We start from the raw sequence: 22,236 nt of genomic DNA, 5'->3' as shown, positions 1-22,236 counted from the left end.
GGAAGCACCTGACATTTATTATTTAGATGAGAAAAGTTTCTCTTCACAGAAGAAATACAATTCCATGACAAATTAGGGCATCAAAATACACCAGAACACAAGAAATAAAGTATTTGAGTTTTAAAATTCAAGGGGAAGGATCTGCAGACCCCCTACAAAACTAAATGAATCTGAACAACTAGTATCACATTTTTTTTAAAGTTAGTTCTATGAATTTTCCAGGTGATGGATCTAATTCTTAGTCTAGTATGCAGTGAAAATAGAGTCTCATTGCACAAGAGAGAATAAAAGATTGCACAAGATGCGTGTATGTGGCCGTATGTGTGAGGGAGGAGTGATCCTAGATGCGACAGGTAGTGTTTGACTGAAGGGTGTAGACATTGTTATGCTTGAATCAGCTCATGTGGAATGTCCTTGGAGGAGGAATGCCCCATGAGCCAGTGAAAAAGGATCAAAAGGTTCAGGGTAACTATACATGAGCCAACACATGCGTCACCGGTACTCAAGGACAGCTGGCCCTGCAGAATTTGAAATCATTGTGCTGTGTTCATCTCTCTGTCTGCCACTCAGACTGAAAAGCATTCCATGTAATGCACTGAGATTTGAGATAACAACAAATGCTCATCCCTGCACCTCACTTTCCCAGCTTTATGTGGAATCATGCCACACTTTGACAGTGCCAAATCTGGAGATCCAGAGAACAGAGTTGGAGAGGAAAGAGGAATGCAGAGGCAGGTGTTTGAGAAAAATGAAGAGATAATACCTCATGAGAGATTTAATCACAACCCCCTGCCTGGCTGTAGAAGTCGTAAAAAAAAAACAAAGGCGTTCAAGGGGAAATGGTGGGAATATGTTTTAAGTTGACACATTGGTGATTTGTATAGTTTAAGAGGTTTGCAGATGGAATTTATTCTAATCAGACTAATGAAGATCTTTTGTTTAGACATGTTGAAGGTTAAACATTTGAAATTAAACAGAAAAGCTTGCATTTTAAGCTCCAGACCATTCCTCATCTTCATTGGTTAAAAAAATAACTTAACATAACCCATAAGTGTCTTTAATACTGTTCTTGTTTCCTACTGTACTAATTTATAAAATATACTATGACACAAGCAAGAGAATATCGCCTGAATCTAGCTCAAGCTTTTATGCCAAAAATTTAGAACTGATACTTCATTTGGTGTAGACAAGTAGTGAAACATGCAGCTTGTTCTCCCTTAATTCTCTAAATGAGCTTTTTTGTTCAGTATATTGGTTTTGGCATGACTGTCTTCGGTACTGCAGCTCTGGCAGCAGTTTCATCCTGATCGGTGCTCAGGACCTACAGGTTGGCACTCTGTCTTATTTTAATCAAGGTGTTGTGTTGGATTGGCTCTGCTGCAGTGTTTGTTTCTAATGGCTCTGGTGCCAGCGCTGCTGTTCGCCTGCTGCTGAAGGCTCTTCATACCAGCAAGAGAGCTAATATATGAAATCATTTCACCACTGAGTATCTTTGGGGTCCCTTGTACTTATTTCCTCTTTTAGAATTGGGATCTTTGACCCCTTCCCTATTGTGAGTTTATCGTCTGCTAACCTCTTCCCTCCATGTGGGTCACTATAATATATGGATCAAGCGTTTCAAGGTAAAGGTTGAGAATTTTTCCTCTCGATATCAAACTTTTTGACATTCTTTGGCAGAGTGTAGTCTAGTGTGCTTTGACTGACATCCAGCTGTATGTGTGCTACATCAATCCCACTCAACTCCTTTTACTTGACCACAATCTGACATCTAGTAGTCCTCCGATTTCCCCCCCCCCCCCCCCCCCCCCCCGCACAAACTCTGTCTTTGGTTTTGAGCACTATTCAACAACTTTCACAACATTTCACTTCATTTCACATTGATGGAACCCCTGTGGCTTATCATGCGTGTCTCTGTTGTTGCTCAGTGGTACTTCAAGAACATTCCTTTACAAAGACTCATCTTTTATGCATTCTGTTGCAGTCCAGGTCAATACTGTGATTGACTAGATCGTGTCTCAAGCAGTCCAAACTGAAATTCTGGATCCAGTACACCATATCGCGATGTGTTCCTTAGGTTGTGACATAGAAGACAGATATCCAACGCCTGGCACTTTGATAAATCTAAGATTCTTTTCCATATTTAGAAGAAACACTTCAAGAAGAGAAACGTGTGTTAACAATTGACATACTGCTTGTTTTTTTCCATCATTAAAATGTTTTTTAGAGGATGCTCACTTCGGCTTGTTTCATTTTCTTAGTGAAAGAAAAAAAAAAGAATCAAGCTGTTTTGAAGGGATACAATCACACAGGGACCACTTTGTAAACATTTTTCACACCTAAGCCTAGCATTCTGTTCATTCTTTCTTCAAGAAGAAATAGTGAGGCAGAGTACGACAAAAAAAAAGGGCCGACCTGGCTTGCCTTGCCTGGGGAATGAAATGCTGTAGCTGATTATTAAAGCTAACTATGATGGGAGGACCACCAGAGTAGTGACAACTGATGTGGCTGCCTCCGGGGTGAGACAAAGGTTTACATATTACACAAGCAATTTGGATGTTTTCTAAACATGTTGCCAAGACAGTGGGAGTTGGCAGCTCTACCCTACCAACCCCCTCCAAGCCTTGAATTTCGCATGGATTTTGTGTAAACCAGGAAAGAGCGAAAGGATGGGGAGCAAAAAGCATGGACTGAAGCACTCTGCACTTTTGTGCTCTCTATGAACTGTGAGTGAGCTAATAAATTCTTTCAGCCACTCAGCGTAGCATTCGCGGATATCCCCCAAAGATTACACACACAAATCACTGCACAATGGAGGCCACCGGGAGGGCTGGGGCGTCACAGGGGCCCCCCGACCCTGTGGACAAACGCACATAACAAGGCTGCAGAGAAGACTGGGCAGGGTTTTTGAGGAGGTGCAGCTCTACCAGAGTCAAATGCTTTGTAATGGTAGGTAATGACATATTCAAGTAGGTTGGTGAAGGTGTGAAGTGAAACAGGCGAGGGTAGAAAACGAGAGAATAGCAGGAGAGTGAGAGGGAATGTGATGGATAAATAAAAAAGGGGGATTAGAGAGGTTATAGAATAAAAGAAGCTGGTGGGGGGGGGGGGGGGGGGGGGGGGGGGGGGGGGGGTGGGGTGTGTAGGGGTTGCATGTAGTGGTCTTGGTGATGATGAAGATGACAGAGGGGGGTGATTCCAACCCCACGCAGGCGAGCAAAAGCCAAGGAGGGACATAATTAACTCCTGGATCTTTTGTGTTTCTCATCTGACTACAGGGTGGAGATGAAAGGGGTCTGCTAAGCCTGGCATTCCACCCCAATTACAAGAAGAATGGCAAGCTCTACGTCTCCTACACCACCAACACAACCATACACAAAATAGAGCGCTGGGCCATCGGACCACACGACCACATTCTCCGTGTGGTTGAATACACCGTTTCAAGGTAATGGGAGAAGTGTGGGCCAAATCTACCTTAAATATGGGTCATTCACTTCCTGAAATTAAACCAGCCCTAGTTATCTTTAAGTCTAAACTGACTTATCTATTTAAGCTTGAAGATAAATATAGCTGAACATGCAGTTTGCACACTAAAAGCCCACTTAAATTGTCTTTATTAAATAAACTGAATGAAAGTTAATAATGTGGTCACTTATCATTTCTAGGGATTTATGTAGGTCGGAAAGAAATATATAGCAAATAAGAGAAAGATAAATTTTCTAATTGAAAGTCCACTATGAAAAAGTCCTGATAAAATTTTGGAGGAATTGGTTTTAATATTGGCACTATTCCAGTGACCATGGTAACCACAGTAAGAACTGGAGCTTCAAGGGTACATAGGGGAGTTTTAGAGATTAACTTTTTGTTTTATGAGATTCAGAATGTAGGCCATCGTCTCGCCTAACTTACTTTCAGTGTGCGCTGTTTTTGCTGAACATATAATGGGAGTTCATTTGCGACACTCGTAATTACACACCTGCGATTAAGGAAACAGTCTCCTCTCACGCATGTGTTTAAGTGTTGCATTAAAATGTTCATAATCACAGTTGTATGTTTGACTAAATGATCTAATCTTAACTACGGTGCAGCCGTGGTGACTGCAGTATAGTCCTTAAATTAAGGGTCCAATAGAGAAATGATGGTAAAAGTATTTGATGATAGCTTAAGCAGATTTTCTTTACATGGAAGGACTAGCTGAAATAACACATTATGAAACATGTGTTGCTGATACAGTAAAGCCAGTTCCTCGCAAGAAATTGTGCAACATTCTGAAGCCTGTGTATATCTCCACCCACTGTCCTTGCCTCTTTCGGGGAATGTATTAAGATTAGACTAAGAGTCTCCACACAGCAAACTATTTAAGTTGTTTAACCTTGATTTCTGTTAGTATGTCATCATTTATTATCCATACTTTTGTAACATTTCGTCCAGAAACCATCTTAAATATTTGGACTCAATCAAAGGGGTTAATCACGTATAAAATCCTATTTTATACAGCAAATAATAAAAAAAAATCATTCAAATATATTGTGTTGCTTTCATGCTAATAAAATGTAAAGTGCAGGGTATCCAAAGCTGCTAGCTTATAAATGTCTTTATAAGATTGTATGAATTGTATGTAAGGTTGAATAATTGACAGTTTTTACATACTTGTGTTTTAGTGTAGCTACTGTCATTTTTTACAGTCACAGAAACACAGTGACAATGAGGTGTTATGTTTCTTTAGAAAAAACCCAAACCAGGTGGACACCCGAACTGTCCGGGTGTTGATGGAAGTTGCAGAGTTGCACAGGAAACACCTCGGAGGTCAACTTCTGTTCAGCCCTGATGGTTTGCTGCACATCATCCTGGGAGATGGCATGATCACCCTGGATGATATGGAGGAGATGGACGGACTAAGGTGAGATCCCTGGCCAAAGAACTGTAGTATAAATGATGGTGTGCAGGTTCTTTCCTCTGTATTTCCTTAGTCCTACTTCGTGAAGGTGTATTTTGTTTGTGTGTTTGAATGCAGTGATTTCACAGGGTCCGTCCTGAGAGTAGATGTGGACACAGACACCTGCACATCAGCTTATTCCATACCACTGAACAACCCGTACTTCAACAGCACCAACCAGCCACCTGAAATCTTTGCTCATGGATTACATGACCCAGGCAGGTGAGTGAAACGATCAAGCATGAGAAAGTTCAGTAACGAAACACTGAGGAACCTAACATCTTCAAAACTGGGCCACAGTGACTTATACTTCTGCAGTTTTTCTTCGGTCAAAAAATAGTAGCACAAATGGCTGTATTCCATTTCTTCCTGTTTTCAAGTAAGAGCTTTGTAAAATTAGACCGTTCTTATGGCAACTTGTAGTTTGCCTTAAGGCCAGAGTTTACGCTAGCCTTTTTTTTTTAACGGCCAATTAGGCCGGTAACATCCTACAATTTTGGCCATAAAGCATAATCACCGGACATGCTTTGAATTGCCGTATATGCCCAAAAACCTACATTTAACAGCAATAAAACGCCCATAAAACCCCCAAACGCTAGTGTTAATTCATTTTCATGCAAGAATTACACGTCTTAAAAGTCCTCTCAGTTCTGTTTACAACACCACTCTGCCCGATGTGTGACTCATTCTCCCAAGTCATAGTTTAATTCAGCTTAGTGCACAACGCGCAGCAAGCTCCAATGCTGTCATCATTAAAGAAACAGACTAAGTGTTTTGTTTTCTTGGGGAAAAAATTACTCACCAAACTAAGTAAAAGTAATGTGGCTGTACCCCTGGAGTGCTAAGGGAGGTGTGTTTAAGGAATATTTCAAGAAACAGCCCTAAATTATCCTTTTCCTTTTAGGTCAGGTTATGAAGGCTAGCAAAAGTAAGTTAGCTTAAATTAATTGTGCTTTAACAACTAATTTTAGTGTTTGTTCACAAACTACTTTTATCCCCATATTTCCCTTAAAATCTCAACACACATACACACCTGCACCTGTTCTCTCTGAATACAGCGGTTTGATCTGTTTCGTCTTTTTCCAGTTCTCTTGTTCTCCGTTCCTCTCTCTCCCTGTTTTTGCTATTTTGACAGTAACCTATTCATTAGCTGCACCTTTTATAAAGAGGTCAAATTAACACCACTCATGTTTTGAAATGTTGAATTTGATTCAATTCGCATGACAGGTGATCCATGTAGAGGTTTGTTTAACACAATGATTTGTCGAGTAACACAATGATTCAAAACCAAGACTGCAGAGAAACATGGAAAAAGATAACAGCATAAGAATGGTCGTCATTCGGTAGATGTCCTCGCTGGACATTTTGGCCGTTGATATCTTTATCTGCCGTCATGGTGCTACCAGCTAAACACTGGTAGATACTGGCTACTGAAAACCCTGGCTAAGACATCACTTTTTGTCCTTCTGTACTCATCCTGGTCTTTTTGTACTGTAGGTGTGCAGTGGATCGGCTTCAGTCAGAGAATGGGAGTCTGCTGATTCTCTGTACAGATGCTAGCGGCAAAAACACATCCGCAGGAAGAATACTGGAAATAACTAAGGGGAAGGATTATGGTGAGTTACAATTTCCATGAGATTTTCCAAAATATGTTCAAAATATTTACCTAATTTTCACTTTTTCTAAATTGGAAGTAGTTCATTGTTTAGTAATGTTAACATATCTTGTGATAAAAGCAAACTTCGCCGGATTCTTGTTTGATGGCATTACGTCCGAAGAAAGAAATGAAAATACATAGACCTCTTGGATTACCTTCCATATTTATTCTGCTAAAATTGACATCTGGTTTAGCAAATGTCTTTCATTTTGTAAGAACATGGTGTTTTGGAAACACGTTCACAGAACACATGGGGTCAAGTGCAGATATGGTGTAGGTTACACATAAAAAGAATCCCTCCTGTGGAGAGCAGATTTTCCAAGAGAATGTGAGATTGTGTCCACAACAAAGATTTAAAACTGTCAACAAGTGTCGGGATGGTGGTTGAGTGTTGTTGTAAACTCATCTGAGTGGCCTTGTTGTTCTCACATTCAAAAAGTAATTAATAACAGCAGAGAATTGAATAAACGTAGCCTTCTTCTCTTCACACCAGAAACAAAGTATCATTACTGAAATTAGTTCCAAGTAAAAACTGTTGCATCAATTATTATTAATTGATACATTTGTACTAATTGAATGCAATAGATTTCCTCGATAACCTTCTTTACTGTAGAGACGTGTAGGCAGCTGTGCCTAATTAGACTTTTTCCTCCTTGTTGCTCCCTAGAAAATGAGCCTTCAGTCTATGACCTGCAGTCCACCGGAGGAGCACCGCCTGTGGGGGGTTTCATCTACAGGGGCTGCCAATCTAGAAGACTTTATGGCAATTATGTGTTTGGAGATAAAAATGGGTAAGAATTAAGGATAGTTTTTTAATTCTGGAAATGTCAATAATATTTAAACATGTGGTGGGGATTCGAATTCTAACGTAATAATTGCCAATGAAATTTCCCTTGAAATGCAGAAACCTGGTAAGAGTTAAAAATAAACTTTTCAGTCCTGTTATACAAGTTGCTAATTACCTTTTAAGTTGTGAAATTATTATTGAGTCCCTGAATACTTGATAGACTTTCAATTTCTGTTTAAAATCTCAAAAATTAAGAAAAAACACTGAGGTCCACCCACAGGGGGATTAAGATGTTTGATGTAACTGTCACCACTATTAAACGGACTATTCAGTGTCAATGGAGATTAGACATCCTACCCTTTTTCTGTTCACACTTTTCTTTAGTGTTTAATTCATCCTACTTTGCTCATGTCAAACATTGACGCTTGAATAAAAAAAAGAAGTAAATAGAAAGGAGGAGGAGTATACTATCAGGAGTTGGCGCTGTGTTAAAAACAATGTGTGGTTGCTCAATTATGTTCCTTAGCACAATTTGAGGGCATATTGTTGTGGCTAAGTGAAGGCTCCAGCATGATGTTTGTTTTGAAATCAAAAGCCAACACCTTAAATAACACCATGTGAGACATCAGACAGCTGTGGATAAGTGACAGAGTCGACATCTCTCCACTGGAAGGGTTCGATCCCCAGTCACATGTGATGTGTCCCCTAAATGGCATGGTGTGAATGGGATTAGTTAATACTGATTAACAATATACACAGCAGCCTCTGCCATCAGTGTGTGAATGTGGTGTGAATGGATAGGTGTGAAAAGCACTTTGAAGTCTAGAAAAGCGAGTCTAGTTACCATTTACATGGTGTGGCACAGGAGCATGGGTCAATGAACAATGTTAAAAGTTATCCCCGTTCCCAGATCCTAACTATCAGTTTTACAATTAATTATATTCTCCTTGCACAGCTCTTTATAAGTAAAAGAAACAATGGCATTATCTTTAATAGATCCTTTACACAAGATAAACTGTTGAGGTGAGGGATGTGGGAATGATCCTCTGCGTGTATTTGTTATGTTTCAGAAACCTGCGAATCCTCCAGAAGACTACATCTTCAACATTAGAAAGTGAAGAGCAGTGGCAGGAGAAAGCTCTGTGTCTGGGCTCGGCTGGCTCCTGTGGCTCCTTGCTTGTGGGACACATCTTGGGTTTTGGAGAAGATGAATTAGGTTAGTAGGGCAGAATAAATACACGTATCCATCCCTTCTCAGATGTTTTGAGTCTTTTTTTCTGCTTTGTTTTGTTCTTTCCCCCCCATCTATACATGAGCAACAGCTATGTATTCACATATCTTCTGAAACACTTTGGGGTTTCACGGCATGAACCCTTTCTTGATGGCTTGTTGACTTCAAATGATGCATGTTCAACGCTATGGAGAAAAGATGGCTTGGAGTCACTTGAATGTAAATGTATCATATTTACATTGTGGTGTGGAATTTTCCACTCGGTTAGTTCAGAAATGTTCATAACATTTGCACAAACACAGTGCGATGCATTAAAGCACCACTGAAAATCTGGAATAGTTGCAACACCTAGCAAACAAGAAGAGCTAGGAAAACTACGGGGAAACTAATACTCCTCTCACTCATTGGGCCATTCCCAACAGGATATTAAATAGCGCGTACTTCCTTCTAGATTTTTGGTAATTTCCACTTATTGGGCCACCTACAAGGCGATTTTTTGCGTGAGTAGAAGGATGTGTTACTGTTTACCTGGGGGCCTGCAGTATGAAGATAAGGCAGGGTGAGCTGAGGTGAGCAGACTAATATAATACAGAAGATTGTAACCATTTGGCCCCCCATCAAACACTCAAAATTATTAGCTGTCAGCTCTGATGTTTCTGATTAAAATGAAGACATGATGTGGATCATTCACACTCTCATCAGAAATCTTTGATCACACTTTTTGCTAGGTCTCGGAATTAGTATTTGACAAGGTATTTCAAGATTTCTGCATTTGATCAATGTTGAAGTGTTGCAAGAACCACGGAGGAGGTGGGCTTGTGTCCCAAAGCAGGGGCCCAAGACACATGTTTACAATTTGTCCCCTTATGGAATTTTCTTGCTTGCTTGTTCCTCATTAAATCTTCTTGCCTAGTTCCCAGTCATGAGTATCCAATTGTCCCATTCAACTCTCTCTTGCAGTCCTCTGGCGAAAGCAGCAATGCAGAAACTTAAGCTGCAATCAGTCTAACTATCTTCTAATGTCCTCTCTCTTTCATACTCTGCTCTCCATTTGTCCCCCCCCTACTCAATTTTGAACCTGTTTTGCAAGGGTTGCCTGGGTGACAGAAAGTTAGAGTATGTAATTCCAAATGATGCTGATGTCCAATTTAATATAACTGTTGCCCTTTTTCCAGGTGAAGTCTACATACTGGCAAGCAGTAAAAGCCTGGCGCAATCACACAGCGGGAAACTCTACAAACTGGTAGACCCTAAAAGGTACCATCACACAGTACACTTTCAGTTTTTTTTTAATTATTAGGCAAATAATTGTAAGCAAACCATCATATATTTGTAGAATGCTGTGGAATAGAAATGTGTCTCATTTCATAAAGTAAGTGATCCCACACAGTTTGTACACACCATGTAGTAAGACTCCAACAAACTTGACAACAATCCTTAATATAATGTTGATTTGATGTTAATGTGCGATACAAAAAAAATCCTAGATACAGTACTTTATACAAGATCTAACACATGACCACAATACACCGTGTTCCATCTTTTCTGGTATATTTTGTGTTATACTTACTCTCTGAAGTATGTCGCTTTGGTTAAAAGTGTCTGCTGTGAATTGTAGAATTATTTTACTCCTAAAGCTCTCACTACCTATACCGGCTTCCTGCGCACACTTAAAATATTGCTGTGACCATGGCTTTTGTGCTCTTCAGTCAGTTGGCAGCTGAGCACCTGTGGTGACCAAAACAAAATGCTGAGCAGTAACTGGAGAACAACACAGCTTTTTCAAAATCTTTGCAAGAAGTATGGCAGACGGTATGCTTAGACCTGCTGGTACAGTACAGAAAGCTCTATGAATGTAATGCAATGAATGTAGAAACAGATACACATTTCATGCTTAGACATGGTGCAAAAAAGTATTCCTCATTAGATGGATGGAGCTCTGCAACACTCCAGCACACAAGCATTTTTACACAAGGTTTGATCCAGTTTATTTCTGCGCAGTCAGGTGCTTTATTTGTTGATATTTAAAAACTGGAATGTGTTGGGAGCATGCAAGCAAGCACATCTTCATAATTCAAATGTGTTTGCATGCTGCTGCGTCTTAATTTAAACCATATGCATCACAGTATTGTGAATTGTTCAGATGGTATTGAAACATTTTTTGTACACAGCAAAGTGCAGGTGAAAACATGTGTTCCTCATCATGGGAAAATATGCAGAGGGCATGAACTGATCCCAGAACATACAGGAGCATTCATGTCTGATATACAACCCTGGCATAGAGGTAATCACCACACACATTCACAGAATATGTATAGTTCTTACCTTAAAATTCCAAGCTGAATGTTACTTATTTTCATATCAGTTCTTTTGGAGGATTTAAGGGAGTAACAATCTGCAGGGTTTAGGCGACCCATTTGCTCAGGTCCCTAAGAAGGTTGTTTCCAATTTAAAACGTAATGAATACACAAGGAAATTCCCAAACAGAGTAGTATTTCTCAAGCGGCACCAGATTTGATTGAGTGAGTCAGTTAGGTAAGAGAATCAGACTCAGTAGGAGAGAATTTCCATCCCTCGGATTCACAATAGAAACATATCTGCGGCTGATTATTCCTGGGTGACGACAGTGCCACCCAGGCATTAGCACAATTAATTACACCACAGATTACACCACAAGGCCCTGGTGGCTCGCTTTGTATTTATGTTTTCTGGCAACACCTCTGGACACATTTCTCCCAAAGAACAATTGTTTCCACCACCAAGTGGACTTGTTTAGTCTGTTAAGACCCTGTGGTGTTTGGAGTCTTGACTCCTAATACACTCTGGCTTGGTTATTATTATCCTGTTACAGGGCGGATGGAGAGGGGGTAACAGGGGGGGGGCAAGTGGGGTAACAAACATGTCAGACCTTAACAAGTCTAGTAGTCCTTCCCTTTTTAAAAATCCATACTGCAATGACATCTGGCCCCTAAAGCATAAATCGCATAAAGAGGTTTGTTTTAAAGTATGGTGGTTTTTGTGGTGCAAAATGCCATCTAGCACTGTGTTTTGATCAACTGTGTGTTTGGAAACAAAGAGGGGGAAAGAGGAACTGTTAGGGAGAGTGGTAAAGGCTTGCAGGGAAACATCGGCCATAAAATCCCTCACCAGTGTTTGTGTAAACATGTCCTGGCCAGATGACTTCATTTCTAGGTATTTGTTTGTCAGTTGGAGTACCCCTCCAATAATAAATAGGCCACCATGCATTTTGGAACATGCTGAATGTGTGTGCTTACATGAGGGAGACGAAGAGCAAGACTGGGCTTGTTTGTGGTAAAGCAGTGATATTTCAGATTGTATAGTCTGTATATGGTGACTGTGAGATTCAGAAGTTCTGAACTTTGAGTATAGGATCTCTTTACCATATATATGTGTATTCATTGTATCTAAGGCAATATGACAAAGCTTTTGCACAACCCTTGAACAACCAAGAAATTCAGAGTACTCTGCACAAGACACACATGTAAGATAAACAAAATAAGATAAGGAAGAGTAAAATAAGTTTCTCTCTCTTATCCGTCTTAGATTAAGTATAAAATTGTACAGTTTATAAGTATTTATCTTTTGCTTTTCAGCATCTTATATCTAACAATAGTACAAATGTACTCATGAAGTGAAGCAGTAGTCCTTAAACTGAGTAACAAATCTGTTTGAATGTGGCTTACTTACTCTGCACACTGTGGGCAGGTATTCAGGCTGGGCAGGCGTCTTCTCATTCCCACTGCGTCTGCTTTTGATAACATAATTATTTATACAGTGAGAGCATTATATTTATGCCAGGAACAAATACTGCTGGAAACACCCCTTTCTTTTTGAGAAATAAACATACTAACAAAAGAAAGATATCATGATTCAGCACAAAACAGGGGTTATTTTTTTTATCAGCCCCGTGTGTATATAATACACTATGGGACTCGTATAGTAAAGCTTTTGTGTTTATTATATCATAATTCAAAAAGGCACATGTTGCGCTCCATCCATGCGGTTGCATAAAATCAGCCTAGCTCTTACAGTAGGTTGTTGGCAGAGGCTTAATTGTAACATATAGAGCCAGACCTCCTGCTGTTTTCTGGTGTTAAATGTCATTTGCCCTTTTTGTCTGTTTCAGACGCTCCACAGAGAAGTAGGGAAAGCAGTGTTATGGAAGGCTTTTCACATGTCCAGGTTTTGTCAGCTGCAGGCTGGACTGATTGAATTACAGTGTGCAGAGACCTTAAAAAGACACAGTGAACCTCGAAAAGTGTCCTTGGACCTCCTTTAACTACGTTAGCCATTGAAGTCACAAATCACTTGATGTACAGGGAAATGAGACTGCAGCAGCCCATTTGTGGATATATTTATCTGTATGTGTGCCTCTATGTTTTTTTGTGTGCATAGATATAAACTGTGTGGGTGGTGGGTACACGTGAACATGCACATCTGTGAGCCTGTGTGAGCGTGTGGTACGCTAGCTCCCAGCAGGCTGCAGGAGAAAAAAGCCTTTTCTTTATTTTCCTATCCCTCCTAAATCTTCCTACATCTCTGCTGTGGTCCTCCCATTGACAAAGCTGCTTGCCAGTCACACTGAATAGCCCTGGCTTCTACAATACACGGTAAATTTCTTACACAATTAAAACAAGGAATGAAGCTACAAAAGAAGCCCCCAAACAATGGAGTCAGATGACAAAACAGCAAAAGAGACCACACTGGGCCGTTTGATTAAGCCATTGTTAGGTCTCACAATGTACACCACTCCACTGCCCTTTTCTCACATATACCTCGTGTCAATCAAACAGACCCTGTGAGCCAACAAGCTAAACACACACACTAACACACACTCAAACACACTGACAAACATAATAATCAAACAGATCAGGCTAATCTGAGGCAGAGCATCCACACTGCTCTGATAGTGCAGACCTGAACGGTGTGAATTTGTGATGACATCTTTACCAGTAATAAGCTTACATTTTCTTGTGCCTTTACTCAGCAGCTTCTAGTATGCCTTCTAACTTTCCGGTCTGTTTGTATCTTATTTATGACATTATCTGTGTTTCATGCAATTTTCTGATTTGGGGCGTCATCATCACTTTCGCTCTCTTTCTGCCCCTGTAGCCACCTCATGTGTAAGCCATGTCGCCCTTATCCCACTCCCTGGCTCTCACACATAACACCAGCCCTCCCAAAGTTGATAAATTCCCACAGTGGCTGTTGACCCAGCTGCCTTTGTCAAGTGGCGCTACCAGCAGGTGCTGTTTTCACAGCCACCCTGGCAGTCGTACAGACTGTTTAGTAGCGCTGCTGACCCCTGCCTGCTATTAACAGTGTTAGCTACAGACCCCCCTCACCAATTCTCCAGGGACTCTTACTCTTTCTCTCTCCTTCTCTTTTTTGCTCTCCTCCTGCGCTCTTTTTTAACTACATGCAGCCTGCAACAACAAAAGCCAACGCTGATGGAGGCTGGAGTTGGGTGCTGATGGGAGCATGGGAATCAACCCCCCTTTCCTGCCCTCCATCCTTCAAATTTAAAGCAACTTTATCACACACACACACACACACACACACACACACACACACAGTCATAGTCACAGTATTGTCACTGCACACGGCACAATGTCAGTGTCTTAGTCATTACATTTAGAACTATTTTTTAAACCAGGAAGTACATACTCTTACAGGGACATACATTTGAGAAACATCACACAACACTGACGACTTCTCACACAGTTATTGTTTTACATTATGTAAAACACTTGACAGTGACAGTTAAAACACAGCATAGTAGTTAGAGCTTTTATGAGTGCATGCAGAGTAACCTCACCGAGATGTACTTGATAGATTAAAATGTACTAATTTCAGATTAAATGTACAAATTAACTCCCTGGTGCTTGTACATTGCTTTTTCTGACCATTTAGCTCTAAAGCCATGATTGATGAGCTCTGTTTTCTCAAGGACTTAGCGTTACACTCTCACACTAACCTCCCTACCTGCGCTTTTCTGCTCTCATAACAGCATCAGTCCAGAGGCCTTTGTGTGAAAGTGCGCGAGCGTGCGTCCTTCAAGGTCCACACTAGTGTGTGTGTGTGTGTGTGGGCCTGAGAGGAACAGCCACTAACAGACGTTTCACATTTGAACTTCATTACGCGCCTGCTGTATGATTTCCAGACTTGTAGAGCGTGATATGAAATAATTCTGTTTCAACCCATTTACCGATGTGCGTGTCTGGATGTTTGTCTTAATATGGAACGATCACAATATGTTTCTTGGGTGTTCAGACTTGACGCATATGGTGCGGAGATGTTGGTGTTTGTGCGTGTTTCTGCATTTTCCAAATCATGTTTATATCTGCGGGAGCCGCGTGTTAACCTCTATGTGTTGTTTTGTTCATCAAGTAGAGGGAATTTGAGGAAAGCATGAGTCAAAACAATAAAAGCAACACTTTGAAACTGGAATGTTCCCAACTTTACAGTTAGAATCCATCATGGTTAGAATCCATCTGTTTCATAGATGTCTGACATTATACAGAAAAGACACCAATGCAGTAACATGTAGTAACACAGGAAACATTTACATATATTTTAAACAAGTGTAGAACGTGGCAGTATACGAATGCCTGAAGCTGTCACAATACATCCATGTTCCAATGTTCAAATAGAATATGTTAGTCACAGAACTTCTTCAAATCATATTAGTACTGTGTACCTTAGGAAATAAGAGTTAGTTTAGTGTTCTGTTTTTCTTAGCTTTTTTTGTCTGTCTGTTCTGTTGGCAACACTTTTTAAGAAGAAGTCAGGAATGGATTTTGCACGAAGCAGTGTGGAAACTGTGGTGATCTGGCAAATAAGAAATGATGCATGGAGGGTGTGACTTCTCACTGAAAGGCTTCAACAACTAAACAGACTGTGTGTGTACTTTCCTTTTGCATGTAACAAAGACCTTCAAATTTTACTACTTGGAACAGCAGCCGAGCACAGAACAAATACTGAGCTGATTATCTACACGCCTTTCACGTCACACTGCTTTCCCTGAAAAAAATCAGTAAAATCCTGTTTATATTCATAATTATTGCCTAAACACAGTGCCTATTATTTTAGATGTCTCTGTTGGCTTTCTGAAAGCTCCTTTGAGGAACTTTAAAGTTTGTGCCAATTTTGGAGACCCCTGTGGAGAAAACAATCCCATCCTGCTTTCTATTAACAGTCAAAGTTATGAGTCTTTGTGACTTTTGCCTTTAAAAAAAAGACTATCAGCCATCGTCTTGTCAGTGGTTAATTACACACACACATGAGAAGTGATCATTCTTCTTTCTGATGGTCTGGTTTGCCTTTTTTTCGGTCATGTGGAGACATCATTATTACTTTCAGTCTGGGGGCATATTGCCACCTATCGTTGCGGAGTCGTACATTATCGTCAATAAATCGATTCTCCCTGGTGTTTGTGTACTGGAACAATGACAGTAGTCCAATTAAAAAGCCTTGTCGAGCTATAACTGCAGCTCGACTTCACTGAATGTTAACGTACTGAATGTCTGCGACGGTTATGTGATAACAAATACAAAGTAAAATTGTACACATGCAGCATTATACAATCGATTTAAATTATACATCGATGTATAGCACTACTTGTGGTGTTTTGTGAGAATGACATTTGATATTGACTCTCACTCCTTTTAACAACTGTTGCAGGCCTCATGCTCCAAAGGAGTGCCAGCGTCCAGTGGAGCCTCCAGAGCTGCTGATGACAGCTTGTTCCAGACACTGTAAGAACGGACACTGCACTCCTACTGGAAAGTGCTGCTGCAGCCCCGGGTGGGAGGGACCCCTCTGCAGAGTTGGTGAGGGACCTTAGATTTGTGTCTGCTGCTTACAGAAAAGTGCTATCTGAGCAAACCTTCATGTGTTCTTTCTTCCTAGATGCTCAGATTAGTTAAATAATGCTTGATGACACGCACAGTAGGCCTGTGCACTTTTTCTAAAATCTTAAAAAAAAACTTGTTTGATCCTCTGTGACTTACTTTAGAAGGAAACAACTCCAGTTTGTGTTTCTTCTCATGTTTTCTTACTTGACACTGATTTTCTCTTTCTCTTTGGATGCAGCCAAATGTGAACCAGTCTGCCGCAATGGAGGAGTGTGTATGGAGCCCAGCAAGTGCCTCTGTAAGAGCGGCTACTCTGGGCCCCAGTGTGAGAAGAGTGAGCAGGGAATGCCAAACGACCAGGAGAAAGACGGCATAATGGACCACATCATTGACATGACCTCGTATCTCCTGGACCTGACCAGCTACATCGTATAGGGGTGTGCTGGGGGGGAGCTGCTTCCCCACTGTCCCCCTCAAGTCGACACAAATCTACCTACCACCACCAGCAGACTCTAATGAGGTGTCCTTAATAAGGCTTCTTAATCCCTCACACCCACACAGGCATGCACACACACACACACACACACACACACACACACACACACACACACACACACACACACACACACACACACACACACACACACACACACACACACACACACACACACACACACAGGATCCATGTCAGACTGCTTTTAATCCTCATCACTGAACTCTTCCTCTTCCACCTATAAGCTACTTGCTCCTGAGCACCAGGCCTGGCATCCAAGCCGTGTTCACTTTTCAGAGACCTGCAGGCACCAGCAACATGACTGAGAAGCATGGCTGAGTTAGGGTAGCTCAGTTCACTTTGTCTGCCGTTCAGAAAACACTCTCACAAAGGTCACTCCACAGGAACAGGAACTCTGCAAACGAGAACATTTTTACCCCAAGACTCTGGATCTTTTCTGGGGCCATTTGTTGCCTTACTTCTGGTGGGAGACCCCTCCCACCAGAAAAATGGAGTCTGAGGCACTTCAACTGAGACTCAAATGATTGTTCAGGGGTTCTTTAAGGATTTAAAGTTGTATGGAGTGATGGGGCTGAAGGTTCAATTTGTACTTAAGGTCTATTCAAAATGAACAAAATGAAAGTCTACATACACAGACTCTGAAGGAACGCTCTGCAGCTCTGCTAAACAAACAACAACAACTGAGAAGTCCATGAGAGTCGTGGGTCACATAGAGCCCAAAGTGCTTAGTGCTGTACTATTTTAAAAAGGAACTAATACGAGAGAGATGAACCATGTTGTCTCACCTATAATGTTGTATTTAGTTTGTGAGCGCATTTTCATGAAACGTTACAGTATACAGTCTGTATACTCTGCTTTGCAACACTCATTTGCTACAAATGAACAGGATGGATCTTCAACAAAGGACTAGTACTGACACGGAAAAATGAACGACTGAGTTTGTCAAAGCCAGTCTCAATCTGAACCGAGTTTTTGGCTCCCATGCACTGTATACATGTTTTATTTTTCCATTCACTTTGTTTTCAAAATGGGGTTGTCGTTTAAAGCGCAATGACACAAGTTACACATTTACATATAGGCACCATCACTCTATAACAGGTGTGGTTTTACAATCTCTTGTCATTGCGTCACACACTGAAACTGAACCTGAATTAAAATCTACAAAGGGAAGAGAATTGCGCGGTGATGTATATTTCCAATAGTGCTTACCTAAGTATTGCTTAGCATTGCAAAACAAAAAAAATATTACTATTGTTATCATAGAGGAGGGTTTATTTTTTTAAGCGTAATAATATATGGGAGAGAACCGTGTTTATAGAAAGCAGTTTTACACTAAGCTTGTCAGTTCATGTCATTTTCTTGTACTTAAACATACAACTTCTTCTGTTAAGAGAGACCAGTGTGTTAAAGTAATGCATGTCTGTGCCTGCATTAAGTAATTTCAAGTGAGATTATCAAAGATCCCGTCAGGCCGCCAAGGCGTTGTGGAAGCAGAACACAGTCAGAGGTGATCTTATCTACAAACAGGAGACTTTAGATTAACTTTTAGTCTAATGGAAAATAATGTGCAGACATTACACTCGATTGAGCATCTGACTGCTACTGTCAGAAAACAGTTCAACAGTTCAAAACAGTTCAACACAGACTGGGCTGTCTGGAGCAACATCAATGTGTTGTGTCTTTTCAGATACCACACTGAAGTTAAAATGTATGCAGCACAGACACATTTTTCCATTTAAATTCCATACAATGATTCATGATAAAAACCATCACTGTTTAATAGTGTTGAAGACAAAGTTTTTCTCTCCCCCAACTTTTTTTTTTCTTGAAAATCAAGGCTCAAATTAAAAAGGTCAATTAAAGTTGTTGTTTTTTTAATCTGTGAAGATGTATGTCTTCTTCATCTCCACCCTTGCTTGTGTTTGCTGAATAAATCAACTCTACCTGGTCTAAATGGAACTCATGCTGTAAAATGGAAAATTATGATTTTTTTTAGCACTTAATGTGAAAGTTGCATTGTAGCTGCTGAGACGGCGTGGTGTGAATAGAATAACCATTTTCATTATTTAAGTAGTTAAACAAACAAAAAAATTATTTAAGTTCTCTATGTTGTTTTTACCATTGTACTGTATGCGACAATTTTTTTATTCCTGTATTGTAAATAAAACTAGGGATAACTTTGTTTCTCTACAGAAATATCAATATGTCTATTAAAATTTATAGCATGTCTGAAATATTTGTGTGTTTTTTTGGGTTATTGGTAATCTAAAATAAAAAATAGATTTACTAATGGTTTTCTTATAATTTACAAGGAAAAACAAAAATCTGGGAGCACATTCTCTAGCGGACGCTTCTCGTCCCCCTCACGTTCATAAAGATGTTCATCCAACCTGGTTCAAGGAAGGCCAATCGCAATTTTTCTAAATGTAATATTTAGTACCTACATAAAGTTATGAAAATGTTTTTTATTATTCACTTCATTGAGATGCCTTTCGGACCGCTGGAATTTTTTCATAGTCTTAGGAACTGTTGAAAGCCTCTCCGTCTTTGATTGATTCCACACTGCAGGAAATGTTAACTATTTTAGTTCCTAGAACCTCGTTTAGAGGAACCTTTTTAGCTCGTGCTTCAGAGTATGTACTTTCCTATCACCATGGCGGTGTGAATGCAGACAGAAAAAAGTTCCCATGGTGTGTAGTTCTCAGGGAACTCCCTATTGGATAGTTTCTCTTCAAAAAGGTCCCCAGAACTGTTTGGTCCGAAAACACCTTTGGCTTAGAGTAAAGGCACTAATCTGGAAATCAAATAAAAAAAAAAAAATTCCCTTGAATTCTGCAATTTAATCATTCTGATATTATATCTAATCTAGTTCACATGGCAAACATAGTTATTTTCCTCTGAGAAATTAAACAAAAGGCACAATATCCATTTCCTTGGTTCAAAGGTGACAGTTATTGACCTCTTGCCACGTTTCCTGTATCACAAATTACAAAACTATAAAATAAAGTTTTTTGTGAGATTGTATTAAAGTCTAAAAAAATCTGTCATTGTGTGATGTAAATGTAATGTATAAGAGTTGGCCCCATACTGGGAATTCTCTAATTTCTGGTAAATCGACTGCAATGTTTTCCACTGATGGCTTGCTCAGGTAAAATAGCAAAGAGAAGAAGTTAGGAAAATGTTTAAGTTAAACTAGAGCCAATGTGGCTCCAGGCCTAGTCACTTAACTCCTGCTTGAATGGAAAGCTGCCTGCAGAGTTGACGATGAGGTGCAAGCTGAGATGGCTGCTCTGTCGTCATGCAGCATCGTGGCATCGCTCAAAGTCAAGACTGACTCCTCATTTGAAGTGGAAATTCTGCACTCTTGTTTTTTCGGAAGTACAGAAAAAAACTTCATGCATGGAGTTACACACGCAAGAGCCACTGCTGATGACAATATTAATTTCCTTCTCAAAATACCAATGAGGCTTTGTGTTGTGCAATGATAGTGAGTGGAGACCACCCACCTTACTCTGGTCTCACTAACACATACACAAAAGCACACACACTGCCATATTTAGAGTAATGCAATACTAAGTTGTCTATGCACTATTCAGATCCAATCAAAATGGCATTAAATGGAACTGTCCAATAGTGCTGTGAGGTACAATATATACTTGAGTTTACACACTATCTGTGGCATGAATCATTACTTTTCATTTGGAATGGTTTTGTTTTTCCTTCCCAAAGGGCCCTTGTCTGGCTATCTTTCCCAAACAGTGTAACCCAGTACTTAGAATAAACATGAGGAGTCTGTATACCAAATATTTGTAGGACTGAGATGGCTGGAAGTGCATGCTATAATATTGTATACATGAGCCAAAGAGGCGGCGCAAGCAAAACTTATAGGGTAACTCGAGCAGACAGGAAAACAAGATTATTAAGCGAGGAATTTGTCTTTTTCTCTTCACACAAACGACAGTGAACAATTAATCATGCTGTATTTACAAGTGTTTATATTCTGTAGTAAATTAATATGTCCTACGGGACTATTACTGCCTCGTGCTATTGAAATCATTCAAATTTAAATATTGACACACAAAAAGAGCGAGCTTGGTTGAGGGAAAGTGCAAAAATAATTACATCTGTGACTACAAAGTCAAAGGTTCCCAGCAGTATTTCCTTGCCCTCCCCTACACAGAAATAACAGAAATACGGTGCTGTCAAAAATTAACATAAATTTTAAATAAAAACAAATTCCATATTTGTTTTTTCAGACCAGGCCTACACACACTTAACTAAAGACCATTGAATAAACTTACCACTACATTTTTTTAAATTATTTTTGGTGAACAAACCTCAGCGGAGCAAACAGAGCCTCGTGCTCAGGACTTGAGTTTGTATAGCACTTTTCTAGTCTTCAACTCACCACACCACATTCACACACTGATGGAAGCGGCTGCTCTGTAAAATGTCCATCAGTATTAAATATTCAATTCATACACATACATTGGCCACTGATGCAGCACTAAGAGTCACTTAAGCTTGTTTCAAATCAAAATGCGATGCAACACGGAAGGTGTAGTTTACATCTTCACCATGACAGATTTAAACACAATTACATTTCCCATGTTATTGTTTTATAAAGATCATACATAAATGATCTACGTTTTAAAAGATGTTGTAACTTCATCATTTTTAAATGTAGACCACCATGATTCTTTTTTACTTCCAGAGCAAAAACAATGAAATCCTTTTTCACAAATGTTCCTTTTTGGTGGCACTGCTCCTTTATAAAGCTCAGACAGTAATCCACTACTGGTGACTCTAACAACATGCTTTTTCTGAGCCTGTCCATGTTGACATGTCCAATCATGACACTTTTCTGTAAACCTCTCACTGCGATTGTGGCATCCGTTCAAATCTTGTTTGACGCTCCCTGCACTATGAATAATTGTTTCCACTGTGCTCTAACAGCAAACAACGAGCTCACCGACATAACCATGGAAATCATTGAGCATGTTGTACTGTGGCTCTGAGTTTGATGTCATGTGTTAACACATGAAGTCATGATGTCTTGTCAGGGAGGGATCCTAGCTGGGGAGAAAACGTTGATTAATGTTGTACTTTAACATCTGTGTTTGTCTGTATTGGCACCAGTCTCTTGTGATTTGGGGCATAAATTGTGGCATCTGCAGGATTCAACATATTGATTTATGTGAGAAAATTGAATCTGGACTTTTGTAAACATTTGTGGT

General features: G+C 40.0%; 1 protein-coding gene across 1 annotated transcript in view; it reads left to right on the top strand.

Annotated features, from left to right (window-relative positions):
* The window catches only part of hhip (hedgehog interacting protein), a 34,165-nt gene extending 14,932 nt beyond the window's left edge, over positions 1-19,233 (top strand). The window contains exons 5-13 of the mRNA XM_020628919.3: positions 3,276-3,442; positions 4,724-4,897; positions 5,012-5,155; positions 6,431-6,549; positions 7,258-7,381; positions 8,448-8,593; positions 9,784-9,865; positions 16,313-16,461; positions 16,724-19,233. Coding sequence (XP_020484575.2) covers positions 3,276-3,442; positions 4,724-4,897; positions 5,012-5,155; positions 6,431-6,549; positions 7,258-7,381; positions 8,448-8,593; positions 9,784-9,865; positions 16,313-16,461; positions 16,724-16,920 — 1,302 coding nt within the window. The 3' untranslated portion in view covers positions 16,921-19,233. The remainder of the gene's footprint in view (positions 1-3,275; positions 3,443-4,723; positions 4,898-5,011; positions 5,156-6,430; positions 6,550-7,257; positions 7,382-8,447; positions 8,594-9,783; positions 9,866-16,312; positions 16,462-16,723) is intronic.
* The last annotated feature ends 3,003 nt before the right edge of the window (positions 19,234-22,236 follow it).

The sequence above is a fragment of the Labrus bergylta genome, chromosome 1 (genome assembly GCF_963930695.1).
Source record: "Labrus bergylta chromosome 1, fLabBer1.1, whole genome shotgun sequence".
In the NCBI taxonomy this organism is placed as follows: domain Eukaryota; kingdom Metazoa; phylum Chordata; class Actinopteri; order Labriformes; family Labridae; genus Labrus; species Labrus bergylta.
Note: the sequence above shows the minus strand (reverse complement) of the source record. Positions and strands in the feature narration are given on the sequence as shown.